At 41.3% G+C, this 12,775-nt stretch overlaps 1 protein-coding gene across 1 annotated transcript in view; it reads left to right on the plus strand.

Moving 5' to 3' along the window:
• The first annotated feature begins 1,633 nt into the window (after positions 1–1,633).
• pth1r (parathyroid hormone 1 receptor) overlaps positions 1,634–12,775 on the plus strand; it is a 51,192-nt gene continuing 40,050 nt past the window's right edge. The window contains exon 1 of the mRNA XM_046850627.1: positions 1,634–3,293. Coding sequence (XP_046706583.1) covers positions 3,210–3,293 — 84 coding nt within the window. The 5' untranslated portion in view covers positions 1,634–3,209. The remainder of the gene's footprint in view (positions 3,294–12,775) is intronic.

Raw genomic sequence — 12,775 nt, forward strand, 5'->3', positions numbered from 1 at the left:
ATCAGAACGGAGAAGGAGACGTTTCGGAGACGGAATCAGATTACCTGCTCGGATCGGATTCTGCACACGGGTGTTGAATTGGAAGGTGACGTGCGAGGTCGCGACTCCCGCTGTTCTCCGCTGACCTTTTCCGACCTTCAAGCTGTTTCCTTTATTGTGTTAACGATAAATTTCTTTTCTACACTCGTTCTCGCAGATGTGGTATGTAAAATAAATGTATGTTGTATGAGATCTTCACAGACTCACAAGCAGAGATCTTCTGATATGGACCAGGATAAAGTGAGTAATGCGTATGGAGAATAATAAAGAATTATTTATCAGATATTTTTTGTAAAAGCAGAATAGCGATTAGCATGAAATCTCACTCCACACCTGGAATACATCTGCAATAGGACGTCTCTCCAGACATCAGGTTGGACTTCAGGTTGGATGGAGGACCAGTGAGGGTGAAGGTGAATAAATATTGGGAATGGCGAGGGTGCAGAACGACACACTTCATTAACAAGCAGACCTCATGAGCTTCTACATGGATGATCTGTTTTATTTCACTTCTCATTTATTTCTTTGTCTCAGTTCCCGTCTTCAGATGGAGTTCAACTATTTCCCTCGTTTCCATGTGATTCTTCTACACGTTCTTCAGTAATAAATGGCTAAACCACGACATGATTTTCACTTCCCAGTTTTTCTCGTTCTTCCCGTTCCTCTGTGCTCCATCAGATCAGATATATCAGATATGAGTGTCTATGTGGGATGAAGCTTTCAGTCAGAGATGTATCCGGAAGCCAGTCTGGGCATTGTGTCGAAAAGGTCAACCTTCACCCCTGCCTGAGGTCTTCAACAACCTCGCTATTTTTAGCTGTGTTTCTTCTTTCCTTCATTCTGACTATTCTCCTCATCCCTGTTGGTGAGAACCCCCTCATAGTGTGATGCCTCCACCACCATGCTTCACATATCAGGCTTATTAGCAGTAATTGGGTTTCTTCAGTGAGGTGCTACAGCTTCAGAACAGAGTGCTCACACAATCTTCTTCTGAATGCTTTACTGTAGACATCTGCCTCTGAGGAATGGCTTCAGGATAATCAATCTATCATGAAGGTCTTGATTGATTCATATTGATGGAGTATTTCTTCATTATCTTGGTCACTGCCTGGTTACAGGTCCTTCCAAAGTCCACAAAGCGTTGGAGATGTGTTTATACTCTCTCATGGATCTGCAGCTGCTGCTTCGTGGAGAATTCCTTCGACTTCATGGACTTTTTGGTGTGAACTACATTTAAATTTGGGGATCTAATGCAAACAGGAGAAACTTCAGCAGACGTGATTTTTTATGCACAATCACAAGGGTCACGTGGGTTTTTACACGGAATCCATTAATTGCATCTGTTGTTTGTTTTTTTTTACGTTATATACATGATGTCACGAGCACTTCCAAGCATTACATTATATTGATATGCGCGCACACACACACACACACGCACACACATACACGCACGCGCGCGTGTCATTTTTCCATTTGTAGTAAAAAATATTAAGAGGATAATTTTTTTTTTTTTGCACGGGAAACTGGGGACCTGCCAATATAAATCTGTCGCTCGCGCGTGTGTGTGTGTGTGTGTGTCAAAGGGGGCGTGTGCATCTCGTGTGAGAGTGTGTGTTTAATCACCAGCACACACCGAGGCGCGAGCTCACTTGGAAACCTCCTCCTCTCTCTCTCTCTCAGCGCACGAGCTGTGAAACTTTTGGCTCTCCGGCGGAGATAAAGTGATCTCTCCTCTCCTCTCCTTCTCCTGATTTTTCTTCTCGTTCTGGTTGAAGGACCTGACAGTAGATCTCCGACTGCTCCTCTGTGCTGGTCCTCTGACCTTCAGGTCATCATGCAGGTGTATCATTCATAGAAAGATGGATGGATGGATGGGTGGATGGATGGATAGATGGATGGATAGATAGATAGATAGATAGATAGATAGATAGATAGATAGATAGATAGATAGATAGATAGATAGATAGATAGATAGATAGATAGAATCATTATTAATAGTAGTGTATTTTTCCTGTTTGTGAGCTCGCGAGCTTGGACTTTCATATAAGCTTCAATAAGTCTTGTTTTGCAGCATTGCACGCTCATCTCGACCCGGTGTGTGTGTGTGTGTGTGTGTGTGTGTGTGTGTGTGTGTGTTTTCTCGGTTCTCGGAAAGGCAGACACAAAGCTCGCATTTAGGATCCTGAAGAAGAACTTCACTGTGCGCGGAGTGGATTTATGACAGCGGCGCCGCGCGAGCAGAGTGTCACCGCGTAGTGTGTGTGTGTGTGTGTGTGTGTGCAAAAGTAGAGTGTAGTGTCCTCCACGTGTTCAGGATTTGTTGGAGTTACGCCACGAGTGTGTGTGTGTGTGTGTGTGTGTGTGTCACTGGAAGGTGTGTTTTGAACTTTCATTCATTAATCTTTTGGATTTTCTTTTCCTGGAACAATTTTTGGATTTTTGTGTATTTGACTTTTAGTATTTTGTGGTGTGTGTGTGTGTGTGTGTGTGTGTGTGTGTGTGTGTGTGTGTGTGTGTAAAGAGAGCTATATTGCTCCTGTGCCTGTGTGCTGCTGCTGTTGGAGAGCTGAGATGTTTGAGATGTTTGGTCTGCACAGTGTGGTCATGCAGGAGGTTTGATCTGCCTTGAAAGAGAAAATTGTGGGGCTTCAGACCTGAAGTTTGGAGAACTGCTTTATTATTTTATATTATTATTATTACTATTATTATCACTGTGTGTGTGTGTGTGTGTGTGTGTGTGTGTGTGTGTGTAAGAGTGTGTGCATGTTTTTTGTCTGGAAGGGAAAAAAAAACAGCTAAAAATAAAAGGAAAAAAATATATATTCAGCCCCTCCTGGTTTCTTTCTCCACAAAGAAATCATTTGAGCTTCCTACCGCAGCAGCCTGAACGGGGACGTAAATAGTTTCAGCACCATGTGGATGTGATTTTAGCACACACACACACACACACACACACACACACACACACACTCAGAGAGAGAGAGAGAGAGAGAGAGAGAGAGCAGGCTTTTTTTTCGAAGGTTTTAAGAGTTTTTACGGGTCACTCCCTGCCATGTGCTGCACCAACACCACGGAGGAACACCAGGAAGCCGAGGAGCTCCACTGAAACTACATGCTGAAGAGAGCTCCACATCGCACACTGGCGTGAAAGCGTTGTATAGCGAGGAGGCATGGGATCTTCAGCGCTGAGCTTCATCACCTCCGTCATCACCCTCGTCATTTTCATCTTCTCCTTCACCCTTCAGCACGGCCTGGTGAGTTCTCCTTATCGCTCCTTTATTCTGATTTTCTCTCTTACAAACACACACACACACACACACACTCTCTGAGGTGTCAGGTGTAATCTCATCCCATGATGTTCAGGTGCCCACATGAATATACTTCAGCATGTATCTTTTAACTCTGAACGTGGAGATGTGCAGATCATCTGCTTGATGATGTTCTAGTCTGGGAGTGATTATTGTGTAAGAAATGATTCATACGTTTTTTAGATGATTCCATCAGGAACCGGTTGTTTTGACGTTTCATGTTGATCTTTTTTTTACCTCTGAAACCTGATCAGACATTTCGTTCCACTGATGCACCTTTAAAGCTTCATTCAGTAGTGCACATGCACCTGCCCAGGTGAAGTTTGACCTCCGACACTGGAGACTCCTTCAGTTCCTGCTGAACATTGCTGTAGAAATGATAAGCTTTCAGAACCAGCAGGTACAATAAACCTGCCGTGCTCCAGAACTCATCACCACCTCCTGACCAACCAGAGAGCAGAAGCTAACAGTGCTGTGGTGTAAGAGAGGGAGAGAAGGAAGGAAGGAAGGAAGGAAGGAAGATAGGAAGGACGGACGGTGATGTAATGAATGTATAAAAATGTAAAAAAAAAAATGGACTGTGTGTGTGTGTGTGTGTGTGTGTGTGTGTGTTGAGAGAGAATGGAAATAAAGAAAGTGATGAATATAATGAAATTAAAATGGATGATTGAAAGAATGGATTGGTAAATGAATGGAGGGATTGATGGATATGTGAATGGATGGATGGATGGATGAATAAAGGATGGAGGATAGAGGACAGGAGGTGAAGCTGTTTTTGCATGTTGGCGTGTAAATAAGTGTTATTTCACTGCTCAGCTCCAAAATGTTTTATATTTGAAAAGGGAACTGTGTGTGTGTGTGTGTGTGTGTGTGTGTGTGTGTGTGTGTGTGTGTGATGAATGAGGACTGATTGCTGCACTGAAATACCAGCGCTGCAGTCAGAAGGTGAATTTTGGGTCTATAATGGAGTGATTTTGACTGAGAGTGAGATGGAAAATAAACGTGAAGAGAACAACAATGAGTGTGTGTGTGTGTGTGTGTGTATGTGTGTGTGTGTGTGTGTGTGTGTGTGTGTGTGTGTGTGTGTGCGTATGATTGTCAGTGTGTCTGTGTATGTGCAAAAGTGTGTGTGTGTGTGTGTGTGTGTGTGTGTGTGCAAATACCTTTATTAAGTCCAAGAGTTTGTGTTGGTATATAAATGTGTAAGAAGTTGCACGTGTGTGTGTGTGTGTGTGTGTGTGTGTCCATGAGTGTCAGTGTGTCTCTGTGTATGTGCAAAAATGTGTAGGGTGTGTGATTTGGGACACGTCTTTTAGTGATATAGGTGTTTATGTGCACTAGGTAGTGAGTAGGGTGTGTGATTTGGACAACATCAGGCACATAAACCGGCTGTAATCTCCCAGAATGCACTGCAGTGAGAGTTGGAGTGAGTCACAGGCACTTTGGCTTGTTCACTTCATTATGAGGAGTTAATTGGAGCTGCATGACTCAGCCGTCACTCCATAATCAACTGCACACAGCTGTGTGTGTGTGTGTGTGTGTGTGTGTGTGTGTGAGAGATATGTATACAGAGGTTTTAGAAACAAGTTAGATCACAATTTCCATATTAGCTCGCACTTGAACTATGATGGAAACCTCTGACAGCCAGCAACAACTAGCAAACACAGCCCACACGTACGCTAGCTAGAATAATGCTAACTGTCGACAAAGCTAGCATAAAACCAGCTAGTCAGTCATGACACGCATCGCTGGTGCAAATGTACATTTAGCTTCATCTCGCTAGCTAGCTGAGCATAGTAGCATGTAGGTAATGTGTCTGTGTGTGTGTGTGTGTGTGTGTGTGTGTGTGTGTGTGTGTGTTCTTTACAATTTCGAGTGTTACGATTCTGAATGTTTACTAGCCCTGAGCTCCAGACGTTTGAGACGGAGCCCGACTATTGGAAAACCATGTGAAGGTCCACGTGAAATGCAGTATTTCGCCTACATACACCACAAACAACGTGAACAGCTCATGATTCATCATTTTGGGTCCCTCGTTATGGACACACACACACACACACACACACACACACACACACACACACACAGACAACAGAGTCCGGAAATTTCTCTCTGTACCATAATTACACTGCTAACATTCTGATGCTAGCCACGCCGCAGAGCTCAGCTTTCCCACAGGTTTCTATAACACACACACACACACACACACACACACACACACACACACACACTCACAAACACTTCATGTTTTATTCCTTATTGTAACTCTCAGAACAGTAATTTCAGAAGTGAATAGAATCGCTCGACATGCTAGAAAAGTGTTAGCATAGTGTGTGTGTGTGTGTGTGTGTGTGTGTGTGTGTGTGTGTGTGTGTGTGTGAAACTGCTGGGAAAACAGCTTTACAGCAGAGTTAGCATTTCCAGCTATACTGTATAATTATGATATAAATAAAACATTTTGGGGTCTGCTGTTTTACACACACACACACACACACACATACAGACACACACACACACATACACACACACACACACACAAACATTCAATTGCTCTGTTAGAAAGAACAGAAGTATACGTGAATTTTTTGTCCACACAAATTCCGTCTGTTAGCATCAGTTATAGTTTAAAGCTACATCAGTCAAATGGTGGCCATTTTATGGCTTCGTCCTAAACACAGACTGCAGGTATAACAAGTGCCCTTCATTCCAGCGTTACTATAACTGTATCATGTGTTTACAGTGCATCTGGAAAGTTTTTCCACAGTTTGTTGTTACAGCTTTATTCCAAAATGATTTAAATTTATTCTACAAAAAACCCATAATGACGACGTCAAAGAAGTTTGTTTAAAATCTTTGCAAATTTATTACAAATAAGAAACGAAAACATACATACGTTTTTCACAGCCTTCGCCATGACACGCAAACTTAAGCTCAGGTGCCTCCTGTTTCCACTGATCATCCTTCAGATGTTTCTACAACTTGATTGGAGAATACAGTTGATTAGACATGATTTGGAAGGGAACACACCTGCCTATATGAGGTCCCTGAAACCAGGAAGCTCAAGGAATTGTTCAAGTTCAAGTTTATTTCTATAGTGATTTTCTTATGGACATTGTTTCAAAGCAGCTTAACAGAATTTAAGAATGAAGGTGAATGATGTGTTTATCCCTGATGATGAAGACTGGGGGAGACTGTGGTGATGGAAAAACCACTTAGATGTTATGAGGAAGAAACCTTGAGAGGAACCAGACTCAAAAGCAGAACCTCATCCTCATTTGGGTGACATCAAGAGTGTGATTATAGTCTTTAAACACTACAGAACACTGGAGAGTGAGAACTAACATGAGCACTGGAGTGTGTGATTATGACTGATGATCTTTCTACAGTCTTATACAGTCATTTGAGAGAAGCTACTGAGCAACTTATAAAATAGCTCAACATCTGAGATCATCACAGATCCAACACCAGCTTCTCCATGCCAGAGCCTTTAAACACTCAAAGAGGTCCAGTGTCTAAACTCCACATGAGGTGGGATCCAAATGGTGCTGGTACGTCTTGGGATGTTTGCGGGGTCGGCATCACCTTCTAGAGTAGAGAAGCAGAGGAAAGAAATTAGCATAGCTGCTGTTTATAATATTTACAAGGTGGTGGCAACATCATGCTGTGCGGATGTTTTTCAGTGGCCAGAACTGGGAGACTGGTCAGGGTCGAGGGAAAGATTAATGCAGCAATGTACACATACTTGATGAAAACCTGCTCAAGAGCGCTCTGGCCCTCAGACTGGGGCGACGGTTCATCTTCCAGCAGGACAACGACTCTAAACACACAGCCAAGATAACAAAGAAGTGGCTATGGGACGACTCTATAAATGTCCTTGAGTGGCCCAGCCAGAACCCATACTTGAACCCAATTGAACATCTCTGAAAAGATCAGAAAATTCTGTTTGTAGAAAGTGAAGCGTTGTGAATACGTTGTGGATGCACTGTATATGTTAAATATTTACAATGATGATGATGGTTGTGGGCATGCGGTTTGGCACAATCCTAAAGGTCCCTGAAGTTACTGATCACTTCAAGAACTTGGAGAACAGTCTGCTACAATATGCAGTTTGCATTAACAGTTCTGCAATGAAAGCGTCCATCACTGAACACTACATCTCAACACTGATGATACTGTAATGAATGGACATTCTGTGTTGTGGATGAGGATGAGGACCTTTTGAGTCTGGTCCCTCATAAGTTTTCTTCCACATACCATCTCAGTGAGTTTTTTCTTCACTACAGTCACCACTGGCTCACTCATTGGGAGTAAACATACAACCCCAATTCAAAAGAAGTTGGTACACTGTGTAAAATGTAATCAAAAACAGAATGCAAATGTCATAATTCCATATTTTATTTACAATAAAACAATAAGGTCATTTGGAATTTGATGGCTGCTACACGTTTTAAAGAAGCTGGGACAGGTCCATGTTTCCCACTGTGTAGCATAACATCTTCTGTCTGTATACACCTGGGAACTGAGGAGAGCAGATAATGAAGTTTTTGGAGAGGAATGTCATCTCATCTATGTCTAATACAGGATTCTACCTGCAACAGTTCTGGGTTTCTTTTGTTGTGTTTTTTTCATTTCACAATGCTCCAAATGTTTTCACATGGTGAAAGGTCTAGACTGCAGCAGGTCAGTTCAGCACCTGGACTCTTCTACTCTCAACTCATGCTGTTGTAATAGATACAGTATGCAGTTAGCAGTGTCTTGCTCAAATTTGCAAAGACCCTCCCTAAAAAAATTGGTGAAGCTCCGCCCGTCTTTACTTCTGAGAGACTCTGCCTCTCTAACTTATACTATTCATACCCAATCATCTCACTGACCTGCTGTTAATTAACCTCATTAGTTGCTAAATGTTCCTCCAGAGGTTTCTTTTAAATAACAGTTACTGCTCCAGTCTTTTGTTGCCTCGTGTCAACGTTTTTGAGACGTGCTGCAGCCATCAAATTCAAAATGACCTTCTTTTTCCTTCAAATGGTACATTTCATTACCTTCAACATTTGATGTTTTCTATGCTCTATTGTGAATAAAATATAGGTTTATGAGATTTGCAAATCATTGTTTATATTTACATTTTACACAGTGTCATAACTATTGAAATTGGGGTCGTATAAGGAACAAACTTATAGGCACTAAATTTACACATTGTATAACCTCTATCTCTGTAAAGCTGCTTTGGGTTGTTAAAAGTGCTTTAAAAATAAAACTGAATTGAGTTGAAATTTATTGAATGATGATGATGATGATGATGATGTCAGTGGTGAGAATGGTAAAGTTGATAATGATGATGATGATGATGATGATGATGATGATGATGATGATAATGGTTGTAGTACAGCAGGACACTGACATGACATAAGTGTGTGATGCTCTAGCAGGAGACTGACGTGAGTGAAGTGTGTGATGGTCCAGCAGGAGACTGACGTGAGTGAAGTGTGTGATGGTCCAGCAGGAGACTGACGTGAGTGAAGTGTGTGATGGTCCAGCAGGAGACTGACGTGAGTGAAGTGTGTGATGGTCCAGCAGGAGAGTGATGTGACAGAAGATCTTTCATTAACTCTAAAAACAAACAAACAAACTATGCTTTTGTACTCATCAGGGTCTCGGCCATAAATGGACACACTCTTCATCAAGGCCAAAACGTCTCCCGAGCCTTGTTTTAAACTACAGTCTCACACTTTATACACACACACACACACACACACACACACACACACATGTTCCTATTCTATACCTGATTGTAGCAGTATTTAAACACAGTCTCTTTGTTCACGTCCCGCTACTCGTAGAAACGTGACACGAGCCGTTTTATCACCATTCCCAGTTGCTGCTGTTTCCCTCGCGGACGTTTCTCTCACAAATGCTTCTTTTGCGATCGTTTCTCTCGCGGACGTGTTGTAAAAACCCTATAAAGGGGGAAAAAAAGCCGTAAACGTGGCCCGTAAAACGCACAAAAATATCCTCAAGCTTTATTTGTTGTGCAACCGGATGGCGATGTGGAGAACTGCGAGTTTCACACCTTTCTGACACGACCTTCATGTCAAACAGCAGGTCCGTGTGTGTGTGTGTGTGTGTGTGTGTGTGTGTGTGTGTGTGTGAGCAATAAAATAAAAATGTGTTAAAAGTCAGAACTCACTTCATTAAAGAAATGCTCTGGGATATTGATACACACACTGTAAAACGCACACACACACACACGCACACACACACACACACACACTCTAAAATGCACACACACACGTGCACACGCACACACACACTACAAACGCTCACACACATACTCACATGCATGTTTGCACACTTACAAACACATATCCACACACACACACACGCACACACACACACACAGTCTAAAATGCACACACACACGTGCACACGCATACACACACTACAAACGCTTACACACATACTCACATGCATGTTTGCACACTTACAAACACATATCCACACACACACACACGCTCACACACACACATAGACACAAAGCTCACACATTTACACACAAACGCTCACACACTTACACACACGTTCACACACTCTTTATCCTCGTCTGTCCTTTCCCGTGTCTACAAGGTCGTGATTTTATAAAATAAAAATAAAGTCTGATTGCAATCATGATGATGAGTCGCTTCAGCAGGTCAGACACTTCACTCACTGCAGCTTTAACACAACACACACACACACACAAACACAACTGAACCCACACATCAACATACTTGTGAAGACACGTGAAAACACACAGGTGCAGACTGGTGTGATTGTTCCTGTCTGATCATTCAGCTACATTCAGCTACTGAACAATTCCACCATTTTAAGGAACAAATCAGGTCATTTTGAATTTGATGGCTGCAACACGTCACAAAAAAGTTGAGAAATGGCAACAAAATCTGAAAAAAGAAAATGTTATTCGAATGAAACAGTAATTAATAAGGTTAATTATCAGCAGGTCAGTAAGATGTTTGGGGTATAAACATTGTATCTTGGAGAGTCTCTCAGAAATGGTCTACAAAGACTATGTCTACAAACTGTGGAACAATTTCAGAATAATGTTCGTCACCATCAAACTGCAAAACAGTTGACTAGCTCATCATTTACAGAACATAATATCATCAAAAGTTTTACAGAATCTGGAGAAATCTCTGTGCACAAGACACAAGTGTGAAACTCAATATCAGATGAACTTCGGGTCCTCAGGCGGCACTGCATTTAAAAAACAGTCATGATTCTTTGAAGAAATTACTGCATGGGCTCATTAACACCTCCAGAAATCATTGTATGTGAACACAGTTTGCCATGTCATTAACAAATGCAGGGTAAATCTCTATCATGCAAAGAAGAAGGCATGCATGAGCATGATCCAGAAACACCACCATCCTGACCACAGACAAATCAAAATGTACATTTCTTTTTGGAAATCATGGACACCATGCCCTCCGTAATAAAGATGAGAGGGACCATCTGGCTGATTATCAGCACTCAGTTAAAAAACATCTCTGATGTTATGGTGGTGCATTAGTGTCTGTGGAATGAGCCACTTGCACATCTGGAAAGGCTCCATCAATGCTAAACGCTATATACAGATTTTAGAGTAACAAATTCTTCAATCTAGAAATTGTCTTTTTTAGGGAAGATCTTGCATATTTGAGCAAGACAATGCTAAACTGGTCTGCTTTCTGAACTGGTCTACCTGCAGTCTAGACCTTTCACCATTTGAAAACATTTAGTGGTGTATCTTAAAATGAAAAGTACAACAAAGGAAACCCAGAACTGTTAAGTCGCCACGGCTTGCTCATCAGGGACAAATTCACACCATTCACCTTAACTGTTGATTTGTGTAAAGCTGCTTTGAGACAATGTCTGTTGTGAAAAGTGCTATACAAATAAACTTGACTTGACTTGACTTAAGTAGCTTGGATTCTTTATCAGACACACATGAGACAACATTCCTCTTCCTAAACTTCAGCACCTAGTCTCCTCAGTTCCCAGATGTATACAGACAGAAGAAGTGATGCTACACAGCTATAAACATGGCCCTGTACCAACCTTTTTTAGAGACGTGTTGCAGCCATCAAATAAAAAATTACTTTCTTTTTTCCTTAAAATGAGATGTAAAACGGATATGGATTTATAAGATTTGCAAATCATTGTCTTCTGGATTAATTTACATTTTAAATAGTGTTCCAAATATTATGGAATAAAGTTTGTGAACTGCACACTCCTCCTGTTCCTTTAACTGGCTGGTGGTGATGTTAGTAAAGTAATTAAAATAACTGATAGTTTTCAATCTGCCATTTTTACCTAAATTCTATTAAAGGAAGTTTTGGCTCAGGTGCACAATCACCTATCGGTAAATAACTTGTATGAACAATTGCAATCAGGCTTCCACTCTCACCATAGTACAGAGACTGCCCTTGTCAATATCTCTAATGATTATCTGGTAGAGGCTGATGTAATTCTTCTTGACTTATCCTCAGCATTTGACACTATGCCATTGGAATTGTAGATACTTCAGTGGCTTGGTTTACATCATATTGCACTCAATTTGTTTAGTTAGGCCAATTCAAATCTAAATATCCAAATATCATTGCAGTTGTCCTGCAGGGTTTAGTTCTGGGCCCATTACAATTTATCATTTATTTACTGCTCGTTGGATGTATTTTTTTTTTCGAAAACATGATATTTAATTCTATTTTTATGCTGATGACACCCAGCTCTATCTGTCCATAAAACCTTCTTCTGACCTTCTTCCATTTTCTCTTTCTAATTGTTTGTCTGAAGTTGAAGCCTCTTTTTAAAATAATCTTCTTGAACTCAACAGTAGTAAAGGTGTGAAAAATCTATCCAAGATCAGTAGGTACTCTGTGTATTGACCGTTCCACAAATGCTCCTTCGACACAGGTTAAGAGCTTGTATGTTATCCTTGACAACACCCTGTCTTTTGAAGAACATATTAACAAGATAACCTGGACAGCTTATTGCAGCTTTTGACAGCTTGCCCTCCCAATGAGGAGCACTGCTATCATGGTTTATGCTCTTGTCACCTCATGCCTAGACGATTGCAATGCTCTTATTTTTTTGGTCTTCCCTGTAAACTCCTACACAAGCTACAGTTGGTGCAGAACTCCACGAATAATCACTAGAACTCCTACACTTTGTGTGATTTTTTTTTTATTCTGCAGAAGAATGAAGTTGGGAGACTTTCTTCTTTTGTTTTATTTCGGAATGAAATGGGAATGAATACCTTTTTACCAGAGTTTCATTCAATGACCTGAGAGAAGCTTGAGAGCACCATATTCAGTAGCAATCAACACACACTCAAACACACACACACACTCAAACACACACACACACACACACACACACACACACACACATACAAA

This window comes from Silurus meridionalis, chromosome 6 (assembly GCF_014805685.1).
Source record: "Silurus meridionalis isolate SWU-2019-XX chromosome 6, ASM1480568v1, whole genome shotgun sequence".
Classification (NCBI taxonomy): Eukaryota; Metazoa; Chordata; class Actinopteri; order Siluriformes; family Siluridae; genus Silurus; species Silurus meridionalis.